The 24,341-nt window shown below is 56.7% G+C and overlaps 2 protein-coding genes and 1 long non-coding RNA gene across 6 annotated transcripts; all 3 read left to right on the top strand.

The window, feature by feature from the left end:
• Positions 1–9,033: 9,033 nt before the first annotated feature.
• On the top strand, positions 9,034–13,755 carry LOC128573724 (uncharacterized). Its single transcript, XR_008376527.1, has 3 exons — positions 9,034–9,243; positions 12,840–12,971; positions 13,515–13,755. It is a non-coding gene; the product is annotated as an uncharacterized LOC128573724 (long non-coding RNA).
• A 2,155-nt stretch (positions 13,756–15,910) lies between these two features.
• PTGDS (prostaglandin D2 synthase) lies at positions 15,911–19,458 on the top strand. The gene is made up of 7 exons (XM_053557374.1): positions 15,911–16,105; positions 16,871–17,010; positions 17,121–17,197; positions 17,969–18,085; positions 18,215–18,316; positions 18,780–18,805; positions 19,340–19,458. The coding sequence occupies exons 1-6, from the start codon at positions 16,001–16,003 to the stop codon at positions 18,803–18,805; spliced, it is 567 nt and encodes a 188-aa protein (XP_053413349.1). The 5' UTR covers positions 15,911–16,000; the 3' UTR covers positions 19,340–19,458.
• Positions 19,459–19,589: 131 nt separating this feature from the next.
• Positions 19,590–23,960, top strand: LCNL1 (lipocalin like 1). 4 transcript variants are annotated; one of them, XM_053557355.1, is made up of 8 exons: positions 19,590–20,469; positions 20,835–20,974; positions 21,514–21,587; positions 21,757–21,867; positions 22,084–22,185; positions 22,393–22,418; positions 22,630–22,737; positions 23,059–23,960. In XM_053557355.1, exons 1-7 carry the CDS (start codon positions 20,365–20,367, stop codon positions 22,630–22,632), a joined length of 561 nt encoding a protein of 186 aa, XP_053413330.1. In that variant the 5' UTR covers positions 19,590–20,364; the 3' UTR covers positions 22,633–22,737; positions 23,059–23,960. The 4 variants fall into 4 exon arrangements, with proteins under 4 accessions (XP_053413330.1, XP_053413315.1, XP_053413322.1 ...); XM_053557340.1 differs by having other exon boundaries at positions 22,393–22,737; XM_053557347.1 differs by having other exon boundaries at positions 22,393–22,743.
• Positions 23,961–24,341: the final 381 nt, after the last annotated feature.

The raw sequence follows: 24,341 nt of genomic DNA, 5'->3' as shown, positions 1-24,341 counted from the left end.
CTCTGCTTCTCTAGTCCTGGAATAGCAGCCGCGCAGTCCCATGGGCCCCCTTGGTACTGAGACAGGCAGCAGGGGCGTCGTCCTCAGCAAGTTCTCCATGGGTGAGCGGCCCCTCTGCAGTCCTCTCTGTCACAGCTTCAGCTCTCAAGTGGCCCCTTGCCCTCCTTCCTGGGGCCACTGCTCTGGGGCCTGCCTGCCCACCCTGGTGGCAGCCCCTGCCTTAACGCCTCTTCCTGTAGGTTCCTCCTAGGGGCCTGTCGCATCCTGCCTGGAGAGCCCACCCATCCCATGTTGAAGAACTGAGGGGTAAGCAGAGCAGAGGCCAAGCAGGGCCAGCCCAGCAGTGTTGGCCTAGCCCAGTGGTCCAGGGCTGGATGCAGATGAGAGAGGGCAGCCCACCTGCCTGGCCATCTGCTTGCTGGGGTCCAGCCTAGGCCCTACCCCTGTGCCTGAATATAGCCCAGTTCTCCCACCCCTCCCACAGACCAGGGCAGTGGAGTGGGGCACAAAGGGGTTCTGTTGTGTGGGGGGATGGCCCCAGGAGCCTTGTCCTTGGGCACTGGGCCAGCCTTGTTCCTATAGTATGCCCTGCCCCCCAGAACTAGCCCCTGAGATGTCAAGAGCCTCCCTGGCAGCTTGGCATGGTCCAGTGCCTGCCAAGGCCATGTGGAGCTCACGCCCATGAGGGTGACAACAGACAGGCCATCGAGGAGTCAGGTGGGAGCTGCACTGGCCTCATCCTTGAACCCTGGCAGCCCTGCTCAGGGGGGCACCTTCCCTAGACTGTCCATAGGGCTGTGTAGGGAGGGGACAGGCAGGGCTGCTGGGAGAGCAAAGACCCCCACATGAGAGGACAGGTGGAGGGGTTCACTTAGCACAGGCCCCCAGGGAAGGCTGCATTCCTGGCACAGAGGTGTGAGGCATGGTCACTGCCCTGCAGGCCAGGTGGCTGGACTCAGGCCAAGGCCAGGAGGGGACTTCAGTGAGCACAGCAAGTGCCCAGCCTGGTGTTGCCACAGCTGCTTCACCCATAGAGTTTCTTTGGGCACAGCCTGAGCACACCCTGCCCCTTGGAGACTGTGAGGCCCTGTGCCCTGAGCCACCAAGGCTCTTCCATCTGGTCGGCCACACTGGACCCCCAGTAGCACCCTTGTGAATGGGGTTCCCTTTTCCTCACAACATCCCAGAGCTGGCACTGAGTCCCCAGAGCCCAGGGCCTCAGAGGCCTAAGGAGAGTAGAACCAGCCAGGTTGTGCTGCCTGGGTGGACACTCCAGCGCTGTACTGTCCCCAGTATGGGTCAGTGGACACATGAGAGCCCCTGTGCCCTCTAATAATCAGGAAACCTGGGGCCACAGACATGGTGGGTCCAGCTGAGCCTGGGACACAGAGGCTGCGTGGGGTCCCCCACTCCCCATGGCAGCCACACCTGAGCCTTCCTGAAGCTCACCCATGAGGTGGCACCCTGCCTGGGACCCAACCTCACCAGAGCAGGCTCAACCCATTTCCCTCAACCAGGACACCTGTGATGGGCAGAGAGGGTGGTCCAGGATAGGAGACCCAGGTGTGGGAGAGGGGTGGCCCAGGATGGGGGACCCAGGTGTGAGGAGAGGGGTGGCCCAGTATGGGGGACCCAGGTGTGAGGAGAGGGGTGGCCCAGGATGGGGTCCCGGGGTGTTTGTTTTGTTTTTTATTTTTTTTTGGTTGCAGTTTTTGGCCGGGGTTGGGTTTGAACTCACCACCTTCGGCATATGGGGCTGGCGCCTACTCATTGAGCCACAGGTGCCACCTGGGTCCCGGGGTGTTTGCGGGCTTCAGAGGAACTGTGGAGAGTGTGGCCCGAGCAGGTCTGGCCATGGGACCCTCTTCACTGCCTATAGGGACTCCCAGCTGGACTGAGGCTGGGCCTAGACTCTGACTTTCTCCAGCCCAAATCCTTACCTCTCTCTGCCAGGCTTCAGGGGAGCCTGAGCAGCAGCAGGGTCAGGTAGGGCCAGGCCTGGGTCTACGGGCCCCCAACGGTGAGGCCCAGCCACAGGGGCCCCTACTTGGGTCCTGCCTTGGCACCCACCAGAGGTGCCCAGACCTCACAGCTGGCCTCCGAAAATGCTTCCTTAAGGATTTTGAGTAGAGGAGGGCCAGAGCCCTGTTCACCAAGGAGAAGCTACTACATAGAATATTCTGGACTCTGCAAGTCAGGGCCAGAATGGTGACCTTTCTGGTGTACAGGAGAAAGCAAGTCCTCGTGCAGGAATTGCAGCCAGCTCAGGGCTCCTCTGGGGCAAGAAACTCTCCCCATAAGACCCTGTACAAAGGGGGCTGCTCTGGAGCTTGATGAGGGCTGCACAGAGTTCCTGCCCAGCAGCCACTCTGCCCAGCAGCCACTTTTTCTCTGTTCCCATTTGCCTGTGGAGCCAGGCAATGAGCTCTGTCCCCAGGCTTTGAGGGAGGAGGAGCTCAAAGGTGGATTACCAGCCAGACTCCTGGAGATCCAAGAGCTCAGGGTGGGGTTGCTGCCCTGGGGGCACAGAGTATAAGGGGTGTGCACAGCAATTCTGTCTGAGGAAGGAGGTCAAGAAGGCTCAAAGGCTGTGTGAGGACTGCTGCTTCCCTAAGCTGACAGGGCTGCAAGGAGGGAATGGCCTGACACTGCCCTCATAGCCACAGCTGTGGAGACCCTCAGTGCTACACTTGATCTTAGCCAAAAGGCTAAGAAGCGATGAGACCCTCAGTGCTAAGGCCACAGTGCAGGGGCAGTGCCACGGACCTCAGATTTGGCTTCCAGAAGCATCCAGCCCAGCCATAGGTGGTCTGAGCTAAATCATCCCCTTCCTCTAAAGCATTGCCATACTCACACCACTGCTGGGGGGCTGGCCTTGGGGGACCCTGCTGCCCCATCCTAGCCAATCCCCCAGAGAGACCTTGGCCCTGGCCTGACCACTGCCCCTCTGCAGCCCAGTTCTCGGGGGTCTGGGGGTGTGAGTTCCTGGGTTCAGGGCTTGGTGGCAGCCTGTGCGGGAGCCACCGCTGGGCTGTTGCACTCTGGTATCCCTAGCAGGGGCTTCGCGCTGGACTTTGCTCCAGCCAGGGCCCTTAGGTAGAGTGTGTAGTGGCTGTGAGAACCTCACTCTCTCCCCCTGTTTCCTCTCCTAGCCTCCTGCAGTCCCCTCCTGTGTGACTATGGCTTTGCACAGAGTCCCAAGCACACCCACAAGCACCCACTCCCCTGAGACTGGGCAGAGAGTAGGCCTTGGACAGGGCCCCCCGCCTGGCTTGGGGGCTCAGGGCAGCAGGGCTGCAGGGCTGTCTTCCCCAGACCATGACAGAAATAGATATAAACCTGACTCTGGGGGGTGGTGCCTGTGGCTCAAAGAGGTAGGGCACTGGCCCCATATGCCAGAGGTGGTGGGTTCAAACCCAGCCCTGGCCAAAAACTGCAAAAAAAAAAAAAAAATAAATAAAAAAAATAAACCTGACTCTGGGAAACAAAAGCCCGGTGTCCCAAAGGTCTCCTATAAAGTTGCCATACTTAGGGAAAATGGGAAATAGCACTAAATGTACCTATATTTACAAAACATTCATTATACCGTATTATAAAGATGTGGCCAACAAGTAGATAATATTTTGTAAAATTGTGCAATTTCACAATTTCCCATTTTCCCTGTGTATGGTAACTTTATGGGTGACCTTTGGAATGATTTCTCAAGACAAAGGATACAGGCTCGGCGCCCATGGCACAGTGGTTACAGCGCCAGCCACATGTTCCAAAGGTGGCGGGTTTGAGCCCAGGCCAGCTAAAACAACTGCAACAAAAAAATGGCGGGGTGTTGTGGTGGGCGCCTGTAGTCCCAGCTACTTTGGAGGCTGAGGCAAGAGAATCGCTTAAGCCCAAGAGTTTGAGGTTGCTGTGAGCTGTGACATCATAGCACTCTACGAAGGGCGACAGCTTGAGACTCTGTCTAAAAAAAAAAAAGACAAAGGATGGGCAGCACCTGTGGTCAGGGAGTAGGACGCTGGTCCCACATACTGAGGGTGGTGGGTTCAAACCTGGCCCCAACCAAAACTAAATAAATTAAAATTAAATTAAAAAAAAAAAGACAAAGGATACAGGGCACAGGACAAAAAATGGGATGAATTTAAAAGTATCTATAGCTGGCTCGGCGCCTGTGGCTCAAGTGGCTAGGCCCCCAGCAGTATATACCTGAGCTGTTGGGTTCGAATCCAGCCCATGCCCGCCAAACAACAATGGCTGCAACCAAAAAAAAAAAAAAAATAGCCGGGCGTTGCGGCAGGGGCTTGTGGTCCCAGCTCCTTGGGAGGTGGGGGCAGGAGACTCGCTTGAGCCCAGGATTTGGAGGTTGCTGTGAGCTGTGATGCCATAGCACTCTACCCAGGGGGACAGCTTGAGGCTCTGTCTCAACAACAACAAAAAATATGTACAGCTAAGAGAGTAGTCTACAAAGAAATGAGAAGTTGGGTGGCGCCTGTGGCTCAAGGAGTAGGGCGCCAGCCCCATATACTGGGGGTGGCAGGTTGAAGCCCAGCCCTGGCCAAAACTGCAAAAAAAGAAAGAAAAGAAAAAGCAATGGGAAATTTAGGGGGGTAGAGGGGAGGAGATGGGCGAGCTCCCACTTAATGGACACATGTAGTGAGACACAATTACAAGAGGGACTCTACCTAACAAATACAAACACCCTGGTTGTCTGTATCTTCACATTAACCTGAACTTTTTTTTTTTTTTGTAGAGACAGAGTTCCACTTTATTGCCCTCGGTAGAGTGCTGTGGCGTCACACAGCTCACAGCAACCTCCAACTCCTGGGCTTAGGTGATTCTCCTGCCTCAGCCTCCCGAGTAGCTGAGAGTACAGGCGCCTGCCACAACGACCGGCTTTTTTTTTGTTGCAGTTTGGCAGGGGCTGGGTATGAACCCGCCACCCTTGGTATATGGGGCCGGTGCCCTGCTCACTGAGCCACAGGCGCCGCCAACCTGAACTTTTTTTAAAACTGGGTAATTTCCCAATAAACTATAACAGTGCCAAACAGATTCAAGAAGAATGTCTGAGCTCGAGCCTCTTATGAGTAAATTCAACATTTTTTTTTTTGTTTGTTTTTGAGACAGTCTCACTAATGTCACCCTCGGTGGAGTGCTGTGGCATCACAGCTCACAGCAACCTCAAACTCTTGGGCTTAAGCAATTCTCTTGACTCAGCCTCCCAAGTAGCTGAGACTACAGGCGCCCACCACAATGGCTGGCTATATTTAGAGACCCCAGGGTCTCACTCTTGCTCAAGCTAATCTTGAACCTGGGACCTCAGGCAATCCACCTGCCCCGGCCTCCGGGAGTGCTGAGTGCTGGGATTTCGGGCAGTGAGCCACCGCATCTGGCCAATTCAACTGTTTTTTTGTTTGTTTGTTTGTTTTTTGTAGAGACAGAGTCTCACTGTACCTCCCTCGGGTAGAGTGCCATGACGTCGCACGGCTCACAGCAACCTCTAACTCTTGGGCTTACGCGATTCTCTTGCCTCAGCCTCCCACAATTCAACTGTTAATGCATCTCCCATAGAGAGGCCTCAGGCCGGTTGAGGTATAGCTCCCATATTCACAGCGTGTGACTGGATGAGGTTTTTAAAAATAAACTTTTAATTTTAGAACGATTTTAGATTTACAGGAACAAAGTGGGGAGAGCACAAAGAGATCCCCCCACGCCACACTCAGTTTCTATCATTAACATCTTGGATTGGTGTGGCACCGTCATCACAGTTAACCAGCTGATGCTGAGACAGCTAACGTCAACACTTTACTCAGATTTTCTTTTTCTTTTTTTTTTTTTTTTTTTTGGCCGGGGCTGGGTTTGAACCCGCCACCTCCGGCATATGGGACTGGTGCCCTAATCCTTGAGCCACAAGCGCCGCCCTCTTTTTTTTTTTTTATGAGATAGTCTTACTCTTGCCGTGGTGTTACAGCTCACAGCAACCTCAAACTCTTTGGCTCAAGTGATCCTCCTGCCTCAGCCTTCCAAGTATCTGGGACTACAGGTGCCTGCCACAACGCCCGGCTATTTTTAGAGGTGAGGGTCTTGCTCTGTCCAGCTCCTGCTGATCTCCAACTCCTAAGGTCAAGGGATCCACTCTCTTCGGTCCCCTAAAGTGCTGGGATTACAGGCGAGAGCCACCAGCCTGCGGAGATTTTCAGTTTCCCCAAATGTCCTTGTTCCCCTCCAGTACCCCACGTTGTGCTTCATCTCCACGTCTCCCTGGGCTCCTCTTGGCTGTGACAGTTTCTCAGACTTTCCTTGTCTCTGGTGACCTGTATAGTCTGGGGTGTTTGCAGATGTCTCTCTGTTCACGGTCAGACTATGCCAAGGGTTCAGGAGGAAGCCCGTGAGGTGGGCACACCTCACTGCAGCACGTCAGGGCACGCATGGCCACCATCAGTGCCCCCAGCACATGGGCCTCTCTGGAAGGAATGATGCTATGCTGCCCCAACCTTGTGGGTAGGCTGGGGAGAGGCCATTTGCAGCTTTCCTGCACGGGAGACCTGTCTCTGCTGTTCCACCTGTTGTCCAATCATTTATTTAGCCCACATGCACTCACAGCGGCCCGCTGTGTGCTGTGGCCGTGCCACAACATCACGTGGTCCGGTGCTGGCCACTGGTGGCCCCTGTGTCCCTTTGACGAGATCGTCTCTGTGATCCTGGCATTTTTCAGCCATTTGGAAAGTTTTGACTCATGAGAGCACCACAAAGCCATCACCGCAATCAGGTGGTGACGTCTGTCACCCTGAGAAGTTCTTCCCTCCAGCCCCTCCCCCACATTTGTACTTTCCAGGGTACCACATAAACAGAGCCACATTCCCTGTCGCTGACCGGCCACCTCCCTTGGCGTAACCATTCTGAGGTTTGTCCAGGTTGTTGAAGCACCCACAGTTCATCCTCTTTACTGTCAAGTGGTGTCGTGTTGCTCGGCTGTATCGTGATTTGTTTACCTTTACCTGTTGATGGGCATTTAGGTTGTTTCCAGTTTGGGGCCATCACACAAAGGGTTGCTGAGGACGTTGGCTCACGCCTCTTAGTATAGACGAACCAGGCTTATGATTCTCAGGAGAAAATACCTAGGAGTGCAGTGGCCACATCAATTTTTTAAAGTATTGTCTAACTGTTTTCCGGTACTTTTAATATGGGTCTTTCTCCTGCAGCCACCCTGGGAGAGTCAAGACCACCCAAGGGAGATGCAGTCTCCTCGTCCACCCCAAGGCTGTGGGAGAGGGTCCCTTGAGAGGCTTTCTACAAGGCCGCAACTCAGCCCCAGGCCTGCTGGATGATCAGGATCGGATTCGGCTGGGGGAAACGGAGGACTGAGCATGGCTGTGGCTTAGGCCAGATGGAAGCTTATTTCTCCTTCACATGACTGTCAGAAGGGGGGCCTCCTGACTCATAGACCTTCTGCTGATGCTTCCCTGGGTGGCCTCCAGCCACACCCATGTTGAGCCTCTCTCTGAGAACACTTCTCAAATCCCTGCTCTCTGCCCAGATTCAACTACTTGGCCACACAGAGGGAGCTGGACAATGTTGGAGCTAAAATTTAGTGTTGTATTGTGAAGTCAGAGTAGGTCCCCGAGAGCCTCTTCTGCTGTCCAGCAGAGCAAGTGCTGGGAAGGGCAGGTGGTTTTTCTGTTCTTGTTTGTGTGTTTGTTTTATAGTACTTGGAGTTGCTGTTTTAAGGACAGGTGGCTTTGATACAGGGGTACAGGCAGTTGTTGACCTTAAGAGACAGATACTAGGAGCAGGATAGACTCAGCATGGGCAGCCTTGCCAGCCCCTCAGCCCTGCACCCCGGCCTGGCCCTGGCCCTGGGACCCCCAGGCAGGCTCTGACCCCAGAATCTTGTCCTCCGAGAGCCCAGGCTCCATCTGGGAGCCTCCAGCTAGTGGAGAGAGGAGCTTTCCTGGAGGTGGGGCTGCACTACCCTGACTCAGGCCCTGACCACAGTGGGCTCAGGATGCTGAGCTCTGCAGCGAAGCTTAGGTGGATCCTGGGCCTTCCTGACGGCCACATTGTCCTGCTGCCTAGACAGGCCACAGTCCTGGCATGTCTGCCTGTAGGCGCCAGCCTAGGAGGAGGGGAGGATGGACTCTGGCCCCTGCTCTGGGACCTGAGGAGTGACCCAGGACTCCAAGCGGAGCCGCAGCCTGGAGAGGCACTGGGAGTCCTACAGGAGCTTTGGCCCCATCTGGATGGTGGATATGATTGTCCACAGTGTCCCCCACTTGCTTCTCCCTTTCCCACACACTTACACATGCCCACATGCACCCACACATGCGTACACACGTGCACACACACACATGCTCATGCACACCCATGTCCACATACACCTGTGCACACATATGCACACACACACACACACTCGTGCTCACCCCAGATAACCATGCTGGGCCACCTGGGTCTGCAGCAAGTCTGGGGGTGAGGTAGGGGCTTCCTGAGCACCAGGGCAGGCAGCAGTCTGGGAGAATGTCCCTCAGCCCCTTCCCAGTGTTCCTGTCCTTGCTGCCTCCTGGGCGCCGCCCCCATTTCTCCCTTCACCCTGTCCTTCTGTCTCCTGCCAGAATGGCTGCCCCGAGCAGGCGCCTATTAAAGGAGGTAGCAGCGCCTGCTCACGTGGAGGGGCCCCTGCTTCCATGGAACCCCATCCCCAGAACTGAGCAGTGCCAGGGACTGGAGTCCTGGCCATCTTCATGGGCAGAACTGGGCCTGGGTGAGGAGGAAAGGGCCGTCAGCCAGACTCCAAAGGCCAGGCGGTGTCAGCAGCGGACATGTGCTTCTCACATGCATACACACATGAGTCCTGGCGGCTGGAGTCCCAGGTTGGAGGCTGCAGACTCAGGCTCTGGTGATGCCCTTTCCCCCTGCATCTTTATGCAGGGGCTCCAGTGTCTGTCCTCTGTCACTGGGCCAACAGAACCAGCAGCCAAATGCTCATGTGAGTGCAAGTCGTCCTTTCTTTACTGAGTTTCAGAACCCCAGACAACGGGGACAAGGCCCGCCTTCAAGAGCCACACAGAACTCTCACCCCCTCCCCAAAGTCACGGTGTTCTGCTGCATGTCACCTCGCCGTCCGACCCACTGTAGGACTGCCTCCAGATGCCACGTTTCTCATCTGCGTGTTTTCTCCCCAGTCCAGGGTTGTGATGGCCTTCACAGTGTCAGGACCAGGGGGACTGGCCAATACAGACTGAGACCTTTAAGGAGGTATTATGGTTGTTTCTCCCTGCACTTCTGAGGGCACAACTCACCCTATGACTCCTAACCCTGACCCCTCTCAAGCCTTCACTTCCCAGTGCCATCCCCTAGGCTTGGGGCTTGAGCACAGGCACCTGGGGGTTGCCCTCGGCCCCCACCCTCTGGTGAAAGTTGCATCATGGCCGCCCGGGCGAGCTTTCATTGGTTACCCAGCAAGCACCCCCTCATTCTCTCTCACCCTCCTCAGGCCTGAGATGCTCCCTGAGCCAGGCCCTGCTCTCAGGGAGCATAGGTGGCCTGGAGGAGGTTCGGGTAGCCAGAGGCTGTCCCCAGAAGACTCTGTGAGGAGCGGCCCTCTCCGGCACTGCTGGCCAGGGGCAGGCAGCTCCAGTACCTGGAGCCTCTCTAAGACTCACCTCATACCCCCTCTGCCCCAGGCAGGCTGGCTGGGTGGAGCATGACCCCCACTCTTATAGGGGTGCCAGCATGGGGAGGGTGTGGGAGACCCCCTGAGCATGAGGTCTGAGGCCACCTGGGAGCAGACCTCACTTGGTGACTTGGGCCAAGGTGGTGGCTGCCAGCCAAGGCCACATCTCAGCCAGGCCACAGGCCACAGAGGCCTTCACGACCCCACAGAAGGATAGCAACACTGTCCTGCGTGGGTTCCTCTCTTCCCACAAGGACTCAGACCCACGAGAGGGTGGTTGGTGCTTGCTTCCTGCTCGACTCCCATTGAGGATGGAGATTGTCAGGTGGGAGCTGGGAGCTCCTGCCCTTCTGTCCTCCTGGTAGAAGATGAGACAGATTAGCCCTTTCTCATCCTCACATTTCCAGCATCACCAGCCCCAGCACCCACCTGGCCTGGGTTTGGGCAGGGGTAGGGTGGGCGGCTTCATAGCTTCTATTTGCCATGGGGGGTGACACTTGTTAAACATCCTAGGATATTCCAGCCTGGTGATTCCCAGGGCAGAGCCCTCCATGAGGAAGGAGTTGAAGCCCACTCCAGTCATTCTCCAGGGCACAGCTGCTGCTGGGGTGGGAAGCACATGCCTCCCAGCTAATGCACACAAACCTGGGAAATGATGCAATTTCCTGAAAAACAAAATAGCTTTCTACCAGCACCCCTCTCTGACCAGGCCCATGCACTCATCAGGGACGTCTTTCAGAAGAAGCAACGGAGAGTGTATCAGAGCAAAGGGCCTGTGTGTGTGTAGTGTGTGTCCATGTGTGCAGACGTGTGTGTATCTGTGTGGGCACATGTGTGCGTGTGTTCATGTGTACATCTGTGTGCTCATGTGTGCCTGTATATATGCATGTGTGTGCACCTGTGTCCACGCGTGCATCTGTGTGTGCACATGTGTGCTGTGCACATAAACATGAAGACTGCATTTCAACCAGTCCTGGGCAACTGTAGCTTCCTCACCCATGTGACTGAGCCCACGTCCTCTCCAGTTCTGAGTTCCCACAGCCCAGCCCACTCCCATTTCCAGTTTGCCAAAGAGGACACAGTGTCCCCTCTGGGGAGGAGTCCCTGGGGGTGAAATTTCCCTCCATGTCCAGTAGAGGGGGCCTGGGGCCCAGGGCTTGAGAGGGTGGGGGCTTTGGAAGGCCCTTTCCTGCTCCCCTCTGAGCTTGAGGGGATGGGGGGTCAGGCTTTGGGAGGCCCTTTCCTGCTCCTCTATGAGCTTGAGGGGATGGGGGGGTCAGGCTTTGGGAGGCCCTTTCCTGCTCCCCTCTGAGCTTGAGGGGATGGGGGGTCAGGCTTTGGGAGGCCCTTTCCTGCTCTCCTCTGAGCTTGAGGGGATGGGGGGGTCAGGCTTTGGGAGGCCCTTTCCTGCTCCCCTCTGAGCTTGAGGGGATGGGGGGTCAGGCTTTGGGAGGCCCTTTCCTGCTCCCCTCTGAGCTTGAGGGGATGGGGGGTCAGGCTTTGGGAGGCCCTTTCCTGCTCCCCTCTGAGCTTGAGGGGATGGGAGGGTCAGACTTTGGGAGGCCCTTTCCTGCTCCTCTCTGAGCTTGAGGGGATGGGGGGTCAGGCTTTGGGAGGCCCTTTCCTGCTCCCCTCTGAGCTGGTGCAGGCAGGGCTAGGAGTACCCCCAGGGCAAAGGAAAGAGCATGGGAACTGTGTGGCACGGGGAGATGAGGAAGGTTTGTATAGAGGTGGCAGCTGACAGGGTCTCCCCACCAAGCCTGAGCCTTGGTCCCTTCCTAGGGTTCCTCCCTGGGGCCCCCCAACTTCACCTCCTGTCTTAGAATACCTGAGACTGGTCATTTGTGAGGAAAAGAAATTTATTTCTCACAGTCTGGATGCCAGGGGCTCCCCCACCATAACAAAGCCAGAGGCCCCTCCATGACCTTATCTAAGCACCCCCTAAAAGCCCAACTTCTAATCAAATATGAATTTGAGGATTATGTTTTTAACACATGAAATCTGGTGACATATGAATGGGCACTGTATCAGACCACAGTACCCCCTTTCCCGACATAAGGGTCTCAGACATGCTGGAAGCTCTGGCAAGGCAGGCTAGGTCATCTATCCTTCCCAGCCCCAAGGTGATCAGAGGGAGTCCCTGCCCCACCTGTCACACGGATCAGGCCCACGCACATGTGTTCCAGCCCCGTGAATGACTCCCATGTTGGGGGCTGGAGTCCAGGAACCAGGTCCAGGTTTCCCACGGGGGTGCTATTGGGAAAAGAGCTTCCCCAGGGGCCAGAGGAATCCCAAAGACAGGGGCAGCCCCAGGCCTTGAGGCCTCAGGCCCCAGGGGAGGGTGGCAGGGTCTCTAGCTCTGCCCTGCACCCTGGGCCAGGCTCCCAGCTGACCACTTGGACCCCTACCCCAGAGGATAAGTCCCAGCTGTCCTCCCTTCCTTCTCCTCTAAAAAACAAGCAGAGTCAGTTCCAGAAAACTGCAGGGGCTGATTCTGGCCCAGCAGGCCCAGATGGTGCTGGAGATGATGCCAGGGTAAAGAGACTGAGCTTGTGGGCCCCTGTGGGCTGGGCAGGGCAGCCCCCTCTCCCCACCCAGGAGCAGGGACCAGCTGAAGGCACCCTGCCCAGGAAGCAGGACGGCTGGTGGGCACTGTGTGACTGATGTGTGGGTGTTCTGAAGACACGGATGTGGATGTGGACACGGACATGGCTGTCCTCCCATAGCCAATCCCGACAGCTCGCCACTCCATTGGGGGAGGTGCAGGGCAGCAGCCAAAGCACACAGGAGGGAAGCACGGCCAGCCCCGGGCATCTGTCCACCTTTGTCACTCCCTCCTGTCCTCCCCTGTCTACCTTCTTTTGAACTAAATCATTCCTTAATTGCATTGTTTTCCCTCTTAGCTTGAAATTATCTGTTCTTTTTTCACCATTTCTACATGCACAGCTCAGGGACAGGGAGCACATTCCCATGTTGTGCAGCCATCACCACATTCTTCTCCAGAACTTTCCATCTTCTCACACTGTCCCCATGAAATACTCCCTGTCCCCCTCCCAGCCCGGGCACCCAGAGTCCTACCTCCTGTCCCTGTGGATCTGATGACTCTGGGGACCTCAGGGTTTGCTCCTTAGTGACCGGCCCATTTCCCTGAGCCTGGTGTCCTTCGGGTACTCACCAGGGTAGCCCGTGTTGGAATGTCCTTGCCTTTGAAGGCTGAAAAACACTCTCCTGCATGCTGGATTGGATTTTGCTTCCTCACCGTCTGTTGATGGACACTTGGATTATTCCCTTTGGGCTGCTGTGAACGCAGGTGTGTAAACGTGTCCCGGAGGCTCTACTTTGTTATTTAACTTTTTCACTGTTCTTTTATTTATTTATGTATTTATTTATTTATTTGTGAGACCAGGTCTCTCTCTGTCACCCTGGGTAGAGCACCCTGGTGTCACAGCTCACAGCAGTCTCAAACTCTTGGGCTCAAGCGATCCTCCTGCTTCAGCCTCCCAAGCAGTTTTAAGTACAGGCACCTGCCACAATGCCTGGCTAGTTTTTCTGTTTTGAGTAGAGACAGGGTCTTGCTCTTGCTCAGGCTGGTCTCCAACTCCTGAGCTCAAGGGATCCTCCTGCCTCAGACTTCCAGAGTGCTGGGATTACAGGCCTGAGCCGCTGCCCCTGGCCTCACTGTTGTTTTAGCAGTTAATCTGGAGATTATGATGTGATCATTGACTTGTTAATATCCAATACAAATAAGAATTTTTGTCATTTTCTGGGCAATGCAAATATTTATAACACTTTAGTTCAATTTATACCCTCTAAGCTTTTATTCTTTTTTTGTTGTGTTTTCTAACTCTAAAAGCATTCTGCTTGCTTCCCACTGGACGCGATGGCGCAGCTCCACACAGCAGCAGTCCCAGGCCCGGGGCCCGCCTTTTCTTTGCTCTTCCCCCTACCTGGATTCTGGAGCTCACTCCAAAGTCACTTCCCTTCTGGATGAAGAACATCTTCAGTGTTTGTTTTTTTTTTTTTATTAAATCATAGCTGTGTATATTAATGCGATCATGGGGCACCATACCCTGGTTTTATAGACCGTTTGACACATTTTCATCACACTGGTTAATATAGCCTTCCTGGCATTTTCTTAGTTATTGTGTTAAGATCTTTAGTGTTTTTTAATTGGAAATGTGCTGCTCATGAATTTCTTTGGGTTTTATTTGTCTGAGAAAGCCCGGTTTGGTCCTCACTTCTACAACAGGAACTCCAGTGAGGTGTTTGTGACATGAGTTAAGAGGGCTCTGAGCAGAGCGAGGGCTCTGAGCAGAGCGAGGGCTCTGAGCAGAGCTGGCTCCAGGGCAGGCGTCCAGCCCCTCCCACCAGGCAGTCCTCTCGCAGCCTGGCCACTACAGAGGACTGTGGCCCTCTTTGGAACATTGTCAATGGAAGCCCACCAAGTGTAGCCTTTGGTGTCTGTTTTCTCACATAGACCCAGTGCCCCACACAGCTGGCTGCTGTGTCATCAAGGCACCACTGTGTCACCCCAACCACAAGCTGTTCACTTCAGATGTAACCGGAGTAGGTTCAGACCTCCCCAAAGGATAGATCATCTCTAACAGGATTCTTGTGGTCCATGGAGCGGCAGGGACAGGTCCTCCCCTGAACTGTACCTTAGTTTCCAGGTTTGGTATGGTGCGGTGAATGCCCAGCATCTCCCTACGAGCCACTGTGGACTCAGGAGGGCCCAAGCCTCCAGGTTGGAGCATCCCCAGAAAGACTGGGCCCAATTCCTTTCTTGGTCCAGGACTGGACCAAAAAGATCCCTTGTCTCTGTCCACCCTGGGTCCCTGGTCCTTTTCTCCCTATACCAGGCCCCCCATCCTGGGCCACCTCCTCCCCACCTTGCCCTAGGACCTGCTCCCCACTAGGAGGTGGGCTTGTCTGGGGCAGCCTGGCCTGGGTAGAAACCTCCAGCCAGGCTGCTCAGAGAGCCAAGGGCTCCCCCAGAGCCAAAGGATTGTCTGTTGGTAAACAGGTGGGGCTGTCCCAAGGCCCACACTCCTTTCCTGCCCAGCTCCCTGTTCATCTGCTGAAGGGAACCCTGCCCCCTCTTGAAGGGAACCTCCAGATCTGCTGCTAGGCCAGGCTGGAGCCCAGGACAGCCTGAGGACAGTGTGGGGCCCAGGGCTAGGGCCCTCTATAGCCCACCTATTCCGACAGACTCCTTCTTGGCCCAGGACATGGACAGTGCCTGAGCAGGGGGCATATCCTATTCTGGGCTAGGGGTAGTGGGAGGCCAGAGATAGGGGTCTCCGGACCACCTGGGCCATTCCCTGTGCTGCTGCCTCCTCCCCAATCTGCCAGCTCTCAGGTGCCTCCTGACTCTATGGGCCCCATTCCCTCACCTAGGATGCCTGCACCAACTCTGGCTCTCCCCCAAATTTTTGATCTGCCAACGTAGGCCCACCCAAGACCCAGACTGGACCACGCCTCAGCTACCTGTCATGACCCGTAGGAGGGCCAATCAGGGTCAGGGAGCTGGAACGATAGCCTCAGCTCTCCAGGTGATTGGACTGGCCTAAGTCTCATAGACTGCTGCTTCCATCTCCAACGTCTGGGCCGGACTCGCAATGGAGTGACCATCTTGGAGCAGCAAGGGCCTCCAGGGAGGGATAGAGTCATGCCCAAGCCCTAAGGGGCTGTAGGCTGAGACAGCACCTGAGGCCACCATCAGAGCCCCGAGAGTTGGCCATGGGGGAAGCTGTGTCAGCACACCTGACCCTTGGGCCCTTGTGGGGTAGATCAAGTTCCTTGACCTTCGTCCAGGCTTCTCATCACTACCTGCCTTTCAGGACCAAACTCAGAGTGCAGACGAGGCTTTGTGTCACTCCCAGGCTCACGGGGCTTAGAAGGGGAATGACAGTGGGGCTTGTGAGACTCAGCTCTGAGCCCGGTGGAAAATGACCAGAGGCTCTGTATGCAGGCCATGCCCTTCCTGCCCCATCTGGCTGGGTAGGGGGCCTTGCTGCAGGAGTGGGGTGACCCAGATCCAGGCCACTCTATCTCTGGGACTGGCCTCTACCTCATCCTCACTCAGCCTGGGGCAGCAGGGCCAGGTCTGTCTCTGTTGGAGCTTCTTGCATAAGCAGCCCACAGGACACCAGGCCTGCAGCTGCGCCCGGCCCCCCGCTTCCCTCCCCCTAGCATCACGAGTTTCAGTGGGCTGTCCTTGGGCCCTGGGTGGAGGCCAAGCCTGACCCATAAATAGGGGTCTCCTCAGCACCGTTCAAGCCTCCTGCTCACCTTCCTTGCTCTGCCCACTCCACTGGCACCAGGCTCTGCTCCAGGAGAATGGCCTCTGCATGCCTGCTGTGGGTGGGGCTGGTCCTGCTGGGGGTCCTGCAGACCCCTGCCCAGGCCCAGGTCTCAGTACAGCCTGACTTCCAACAGGACAAGGTGAGGAGCTTGCCCACCCCATCCCCAGGGCAGTATAGAGCCCTGTCAAGGGAGGGGGCACTTTGGGTCAGATCTTTTCCCTGGAGAAAGAGAGCTGAGTTCCCTAGTGCCAGGCACTGCTGGGCAGAGGCCTGAGCGGTCAGCCGGAAGGACGACTGGCAGCTGCAGGAGGAGGTTGACTGTGGGAGGCCCTCACTGGGGCAGCAACATTTCATCAATCCAGAGCCCTTTGTCCGATGTTGATGATGGGCTCATGCAAGAGTGCAGGCCACGTCCATGCCCACACCACCAAATACCATTGCTGACTCCTATGAGCACAAGATACCCAGAGATCATACAGGCCCAGGTTCCGCAGCTGGGCTCCAGGACATGGTTCTGTGCCGACTGTGCACACCAGAACCAGCGCAGATGATAGCATGCTGAGTGCTCATGCCTGGGAGCTGTGGAGGGGGGCAGTAGGGGGGTTGGGGATGTGTGGTGGTGGGGGGGTGCCAGGATGCTGGCCCTGCCCCTGAGCCTGTGGCGGACAAGAGGTCAAGGACACACCTGGGCTCAGTACAGAAGCCCAGCCTGAGGAATGGGGAGCCCCACCCCCACCACCCACATCCCCCACCATTCTCTACCCCTTGCTGCTCTGCCCACAGGCTGGGCACCTCGTCAGGAGGCTATGGCCCCTGAGGGGTGTGGCCAGCTGGGGCAAGGGGCAGGGAGACCCCTGAGGGTCCCTAGGGTCCTGGCCAACATGGCTGGGGGCATTTGCCACAGTTTGTGGGGCGCTGGTTCAGCGCGGGCCTGGCCTCCAACGCAAGCTGGTTTCTGGAGAAGAAGGCAGCGCTGTCCATGTGCAGGTCCATGGTGACCCCAAGCTCCGATGGCGGCCTCAACCTCACCTCCACCTTCCTCAGGTGGGACAGTGGGTGGGGCGGGCTTCTGGCACCAAGAGGACCCCATCAAGTGTGCAGCCTGGGGAGCACACTCGGCCTGGCGCCTGACCCTGAGGGTAACCTGCCCACAGGAAAAACCAGTGTGAGACTCGGACAATGCTGTTGCAGCCTGCAGGAGCTCGTGGTTCCTACCACTACAAGAGTCCCCGTGAGTGGGGCCCACCTCTGCCCAACCTTGAAGTGACACTTGCTGGCACTGACCCTGAGGCCCCTGCCCTGGGGACACATGGAGCCAGAGGGAGGGTGATGGCAACATCACGGGGTCGCTGAGTTCAAGGCCACCCCTGCATAGACCCCAGCACTGGGAGACTGGGCCCCTCTGAGCCATATGCCCTGCCCCATGGGATTTCCCCAGAGGCGCTTCCCAGGTGGGGCTTCCCATAGGAGTGGAAGGTGAGGGGAGGGGTGTGGCTCCTCACCTAGAGACATCCTCCCTCTGTTTCTGGCCAAGAGATCTGTGGCTGCACCATGAACCCCTGATTTTTTGAGCCTGTGTTCCTGGCCGCTGGGGACTTCTGGTTCCAGAACACAGAGCTTCCTGAATTGGGAAGGGGACTGTTAGAACTGGGGAGGGGGGCAAGGAAAGCAGCTGGAGGAGAAGGGCATCTTGGCAGGCAAGTCACCCCTTCCCTAAAGAAGAGGGGGCCCGATGGATCACCTGAGCTCCCGAGTGCAGACCAGCCTGAGCCAGAGTGAGATCCCGTCTCTAAAAATAGCGGACCTTGTGGTGGGTGCCAGCTACTTGGGAAGCTGAGGCAAGAGAATCACTTCAGCCCAAGAGTTTGAGGTTGCTGTGAGCTGTGATGCCACAACACTCTACCCAGGGAGACAGAGTGAGACTCCATCACACACAAAACAGAGGGGGTCCAAAGTTTGGGGGACCAAGTCCCTCAGCCAGGGCCACCTCTTGGGTTCCCAGACTGGGGCAGCACCTATGACATCTCGGTGGTGGAGACCAACTATGACGAGTACGCCCTACTGTACAGCCAGGGCAGCAAGGGGCCTGGCCAGGACTTCCGCATGGTCACACTTTACAGTACGTGCCCCAACACAGAGCCCAAGGACTGAGACCTAACGGTGGTGGGGTGGGGGGCTCCAAGGTGGGAAATGGGTAGAACAGGGACCTTTCACCTGCTAAGATCAGCTCCCTCTCCTCCTGCCACAGGCCGTACCCAGACCCCCAGGGAAGAGTTAAAGGAGAAATTCACCACCTTTTGCATGGCCCAGGGCTTCACAGAGGATACCATTGTCTTCCTGCCCCCATCCGGTGAGGGGTGGACCTAATCTGAGGAGCAGGGGATTAGGCGAGATTAGAGGCAGACAGTCTCCTGACTGGGCTAAAGTGGCCCCAGTGGGTGGGGAAGGGGCTTTCCCTAAGCCAATGACCTTCAGCCCCCTCTACTAGGAGACCCTCCCAGACGATACCAAGCACCCCTCTGTGCCAGTCCCTGGGGTACAGGGGCCCCAGGCTGGTGGGGGCGGGGTGCCCATGGGGAACAGAGGGAAACTAACTGGTTAGGAGCTCAGTCTCCCTGGGGACACTGTCAGCTTTGCTGAAGTGGAGAAAGGCCACCCTACTGTTATGAGGAGCAGGGGGCTGGGGAGAGGCTCTGTGCAGATTGGAGGCTCACTCAGACCAGCTCTCCATAAGAGGAGGGACAGGAAGTCCAGGTGGGGAACTGGCCCTGGCTAGGTTCCTGACCACAGCCCCTGGGCTTTTTCCTTGGCAGATAAGTGCATCACGGAGCCACAATAGGTGAGCCAGGTTGGGCTGTGGGCCAGCAGGCATTCATTCATTCAGCACATCCACCACCCACCCTGTGATGGCTCAGGGTCACTGGATGGCCTGGTTCTAGACCCACCCTTTCCAAGGTTGGGTGGGAGACATGGGCACCCCCTGTACAGACCTGACATCCAGGGATGAGATCCGAAAGGAAGCCTGGTCATGGCTGTTGGAATAGGGCCGACTCCCAAAGGCTCAGGGGGGCTGAAGATAGGCAAGAATCTGGGTTCCAGATCTCTGGCAGACAAGGGGGAGGAGATTCCATCTGCTGGGATCAACTGCTACAAAGGTCTTTGTCCCTGGGGGCAGGCAGGAACCAAGGTGGGGTGGACAAAATGGAAGGGGATAGAGGATGGAAAGGGCAAGGCACTCAACAGCCTCAGGGACCAGGCTCTGGAGGGGTTCACCCCTGCCCCCAGAAAGAAACTCTGGGATGGAAGTCCAGCAGGTGGCTGGGAGCAGGGACGGGCAGAGAGTTGCCTGCATTGATAAGTCCTGCTTTCCCAGCCAGGTGAACCCAGCCCTCAGGACCACTCTGCTGTTTGCTCTGAAACCTAGCCCTGGCTTTCCCCACATCGCTTCTATCCCCCTGGCTCTGAGAAATAAACTCTAGAAGCAAGTCAGCAGCCTGGCTCCTGCCTGTCTGTCCTGTCTTCACTGGCTCTGGCCACTGGACCATCCCTCAGCAAGATGTCACCAAAGAGCTGGGCTCCGCCCTCCACATAAGCAGGGAGCAGCTCTGGCTGTCCCCAGCCACCCACGTAAGGCTGTGGCCTTGGCACAGCCTCACCCCCTCTACCTACCAATCACAGCCCAAACCCTTACTGTTTTGGGATGGTGGGGGTGAGCCACTCAGTCCCTAATCCCCTTAGGCAGCTACCCCTGAGGGGAGCTTCAGATCAGGGGGTTTGTCAGGTTACGGGATTATGGTTGAGATAGGGTTTCAGAGACTAAAAGGAATATTTGTTTGGAAATCGCTAGAATGTCCATGGCCTGCACCAAGACAAACTGACACAGTGGGCTGGGGATGAGCCTCCTTGAGCACCTCCAGTCCCCTGGCCTCTGGCCTGGGCCTCCACAACATAGCCCTGACCACTCTCCAGAGCCTGAGCATCAAGGCCACACACAGAGGCTGAGCTTCTAGGTGGCCTTTCCGGACAAGGGGGCCTAGGAACAGCGCCTGAGCTGAGGACTGGGGGCCAACATGCCAGAAGGGCTCAGGGGGGCCAGAGAGGCAGGGAGGGTGAGTTGTTAGTCAGCCCCTGGCCCAGAGGCCTGCCAGAGGATGTATCCCATGGCTTCTGGGCATCCGGCTGACCTCTCCTGGAGGAAATGCAGGGTGTGGGCGGGGCTGGGTGGAAGCAGCAGGGCCAGGACGCTGCAGGGTGCAACTTGATCAGAGCCTATCCTGGTGGGTTCTGTCACAGGCAGGCAGGCAGGCCAACAGCTCCAGGGTATCTCAGGGGCATAAATGCTCCCGAGGGAGGCTGTCCCAGCACTGCCCTGCTCCCGTGCCCTACCTGCCTTTCTCCATGATGCTGCTGCAAGCTCTGCTGACTGGCTCCTTCCTCATCCTGTTCAGACTATCCCCAGGCCAGGCCCAGGTCCCCATCCAGGCCAACTTTGATGCCAGCCAGGTGCGCTTAGACCTTCCTCCTTTGGTTTTCCACCCCAGGTCCCTGTCCATATCGTTTGAATCCAGGCTCAGAAAAGACCCCCACCCACCTGCCCCATCCAACTGGGAGTGGGGTTGACTGGGGAAATCAGCAAACCCTCAGCCCAAGTTTTAAATTGAGCCCACGACCACTCCCTAGGGACTCCAGTTGAGACGAGGTGCATCTCAACCTCAGTTCTGGGTCAGGGTTGTTGTCATGGGTGCAAGGTTCCTGGCACTGGGCCCTGCCTCGGAAGCAACTAATGTGGACAGGCTGGGGCAGGCTTGGGTCAGGGTTCAGGCAGGAATTTGGGGTGCCTTCCAGCCCTCCCTGCACCCACCCTACAGTTCCAGGGCACCTGGTATGTGGTTGGGGTGGCATCAGATGACCAGGGCTTCCTGGACTCCAAGGACAACATGAAGATGCCAGTGGTCTTAGTAACCTCCTTGGCTAATGGTGACCTGGGCCTCAAGTTTGGATATCCCACGTAAGTGACTACACCTCAGACCTGGACTCAGACTCACTGGCCCCATGTAAGGCCGGATGAAGGCCAGCAGAACCAGAATTCCTTGACACGTTGTCAGGGTCAGACCCCACTCAGGCTGCAGCTGGCCTGCTCCTCCGAGGGGGACCCAGGCCTGGGGAAAGCCTCTGCCTGTGTGTCTATGTGTCAGAGTGTGTGTGTATCATTGTGTTTGTCTGTGTCTGTGTGTGTACCTGTGTCTGTGTGTGTGTGTGTCTGTGTGTCTGGAGGAAAGACTTGGAGACCAAGTACCCCTAGAGCAAGTGTACCCTAGAGCAAGTCAACACCTGCCCCACCCCAGCAGGAGTTCTCACCTGTGAGATAACCATACAGTACCTATGTGCTCTAAGAATTATGAGGGTGAGTGAATATGGGGCCCTGGGCAGTTGTGTGGCTGCAGTATCCTCAGGACACCAGGCAGGACTGGGCTGCAGGGAGAGCAAGGAGGCCTGGGCTGGGTGCCCGATGACTGCTCAGAGGGTCCGCTGGGCTCCTGTCCCCAGGCTGGACGGCGGGTGCCAAAAGATGGACATGACCTTCACCAAGGGAGCCACGGAGGGGCAGTTCAGCAACCCAGGTGAAGCTGGACAGGGCGTGAGCAGGGCAGAGGGTGTGGGGAGGTCTTGGGGGTTGTACAGGCTACTGGATCTGGAGGTTCCATACGGGGGTTATGCACTCTGGGGAAGGGGCATCCCAGGGCGAGTGGGGGTGTCCTGGGTGGGGATCACCAGCTTTCCTTCCCTCAGCTATGGCCCAGACTGACATCCGCGTGGCCTTCACGGACTACCAGCATTTCGCCTTGTTATACTTCGAGACGCAGAAGGGGGATGTGCAGAATGTCTGGCTGCAGCTCTACGGTGGGTGGCGAGGGGGCGTGTAGGTCCTGACAGCTCCTTCTTCTCCAGGCACAGGTCTCTCTCTAAGGAGGGCCAGTCTGGAGTGTTGCCCCAGTGTCCGGTCCAGCATGTTCTGAACATGTAGGCGTGGCCCTGAGACCCCCATTTATGGCTACCCCTCCTCTCCCCTTCTCCTCGGGGCTGCCCCTCAGCCCTTACCGGGATCCCTGCCCTCAGCCCGAGCCCCAGAGCTGTTTCCTGAAGGCGCCCAGAAGATGCAGCTGCTGGCATCCCAAGTGGGCCTGAGCCCCAGCCAGGGCGTCCTGCTGCCCAAGTCCGGTGAGCACTGTCCCTGCTCCTGATGGGAGGACCAGGCCCTAAGTGTAACTCCACTGTCCCCATCAGGGGCAGCTCCACCTTTCTGAGCCTGGGGAGGGCAAGATGTTGCCCAGGCAGGTGCCCCCAGGAGGAGATCTCAGTTTGGGGGCCTCCACCCCAGGGCAGGGGTGTCCCCCATCAGCTCTTCAGGCCTGCTTTCTCCCACAGACCAGTGTGCCAGCGCCCTCTCCCAGGTGAGTGGACCGTGCAGTGCTCAGCACCTGCTGACCAATGGAGAAGCCTCTCCCCGCAGGGTCAGGACAGCATAGTGGGGTCATCCCAGTAGCGGCAGGGAATGGTGACCACAGCCAGGCCAGGAGCCCCAGGCAGCAATGGGGCTTGGGTGCTGGGCTGATCGGGGCAGGGAACAGGAGCCTCCCCTCCATCCTGCCCCATGTTTTGCAGTGAGGGATCCAGCCTGGAGCTGCCCCACAGAGCCCTGTTTCTCTCCACACCCCATTCTAGCTCAATAAACGGTCTCTCAAAGCCTGTGGACACCTGTGCCCCATAGAGGTGGAGGTGTGGGGATGGGCTGGAGGGAAGGGGGGCGGGGCGGGGGAGCTGGGGGCCACTCTGGAAAGGAGGGAGTTGCTGAGGGCCAACCCAGGACCGGCAAGGTAGGGGGGCAGCCTGGGAGAGGAGCCAGTCCCACTCCCTTCCTCTGCCCCGTGCCAGGTCTTGGACCGGGCCAGAGGGGGGTGGCAGTGGGGATGGGGAAGCTCTTTGCTGGGCACTGCCAGGCTTTGCTTTCCTGGGCAGGCCTTTAGCCTGGGACGCACCTAAGCTCAGGTCTGCGGGAGGGAGGCGGTGAAGAGGTTTTCCTGGTTCACCGAGGATCCCGGATGCCGGGACTAACGGTGTGCCCTGGCTCAGCGGCCAGGCAGGTAGTCACTGCACAGACCTAGAGCCACCTGCACCCAAGGCTTCAGGAACAGGCTTCAGGAACGCTGCGGACGTCTTGGCCTTCCCCCGAGGGCAGTCTGGGCAGCCTGTATCTAGGCAACTTCAGCCCCAGGCTCCTCTCCCATGGCCCAGCAAGGCCTGGCTGCCACAGAGACCCAGTGTGATACCACCTCTGGCCCAGACCCTCCCTGCTGAGGGTGAGGGGAAAGGATGCCATGAATAAAACTGCCCTGCTTTTGTATTCACTGGGGAGAAAGCATCCTGAAGTGGTTACGGTGCCAGCCACATACACTGAGTCTGGTGGGTTCGAACCCAGCTCAGACCAGCTAAATAACAATAACAACTGCAACCAAAAAATAGCCAAGCATTGTGGCGGGCACCTGTAGTCCCAGCTACTTGGGAGGCTGAGGCAAGAGAATCGCTTAAGCCCAAGAGTTTGAGGTTGCTGTGAGCTGTGACACTGCAGCATTCTACTGAGGGCGATAAGGTGAGACTCTGTCTCTAAAAAAATAAATAAATAAAATTAAATTAAATTAAAATGTCCTGAAGAATTGGAGGGTAGGCTTGGTGCCTGTAGCTCAGTGGTTAGGGCACCGGCCACATACAACGGGGCTGGCGGGTTCAAACCTCACCTGGGCCTGCAAGAGAACAATGACAACTACAACAAAAAAGTAGCCGGGCGTTATGGCGGGTGCCTGTAGTCCCAGGTATTTGGGAGGCTGAGGCAAGAGAATGGCTTAAGTCCAAGAGTTTGAGGTTGCTGTGAGCTGTGACACCACAGCACTCTACTGAGGGTGACAAAGTGAGACTCTGTCTCAAAAAAAATAAATAAATAAAAGAATTTGAGGGTAAATGGCATACTGTCTGTATGGTTCAGCAAAATAATCACATGATGCTAATTGTAAATTTGTCAGAATGTTAGTTGATTCATCTGGAACAATTGAGGTGGTGGCATTTAGGGCCCACCCAGAAAATCCAAGATAATCACCCCATCTCAAGATCACATCTGCAGCCTGGGAGGCTGAGAAGGTAGGGCTGCCTGAGCCCAAGAATTCAAGGCTGCAGGGAGCTACTGCACTCCAGCAAAAAATGATTGTATCTGTGCACTTTACATGCATAAGTCAGAGGTCCCACTCCCCATCCACCCTGCTGAAACCTCCACCAGCCCACACCTTTCATCCATCCATCCATTCATTCATTCACAACATTCGTGG

The sequence above is a fragment of the Nycticebus coucang genome, chromosome 2, assembly GCF_027406575.1.
Source record: "Nycticebus coucang isolate mNycCou1 chromosome 2, mNycCou1.pri, whole genome shotgun sequence".
NCBI lineage: Eukaryota > Metazoa > Chordata > Mammalia > Primates > Lorisidae > Nycticebus > Nycticebus coucang.
Note: the sequence above shows the minus strand (reverse complement) of the source record. Positions and strands in the feature narration are given on the sequence as shown.

What these genes read in the sequence shown, in the direction of transcription:
- PTGDS (XM_053557374.1), top strand. Translation starts at nt 16,001, where the DNA reads ATGGCCTCTGCATGCCTGCTGTGGGTGGGGCTGGTCCTGCTGGGGGTC. An exon ending in CTCACCTCCACCTTCCTCAG is followed by an intron (nt 17,011 to 17,120) that starts GTGGGACAGTGG and finishes ACCTGCCCACAG; the next exon opens with GAAAAACCAGTGTGAGACTC. An exon ending in TGTCTTCCTGCCCCCATCCG is followed by an intron (nt 18,317 to 18,779) that starts GTGAGGGGTGGA and finishes TTTCCTTGGCAG; the next exon opens with ATAAGTGCATCACGGAGCCA.
- LCNL1 (XM_053557340.1), top strand. Translation starts at nt 20,365, where the DNA reads ATGATGCTGCTGCAAGCTCTGCTGACTGGCTCCTTCCTCATCCTGTTC. An exon ending in CCAACTTTGATGCCAGCCAG is followed by an intron (nt 20,470 to 20,834) that starts GTGCGCTTAGAC and finishes CCCACCCTACAG; the next exon opens with TTCCAGGGCACCTGGTATGT. An exon ending in CGTCCTGCTGCCCAAGTCCG is followed by an intron (nt 22,186 to 22,392) that starts GTGAGCACTGTC and finishes TTTCTCCCACAG; the next exon opens with ACCAGTGTGCCAGCGCCCTC.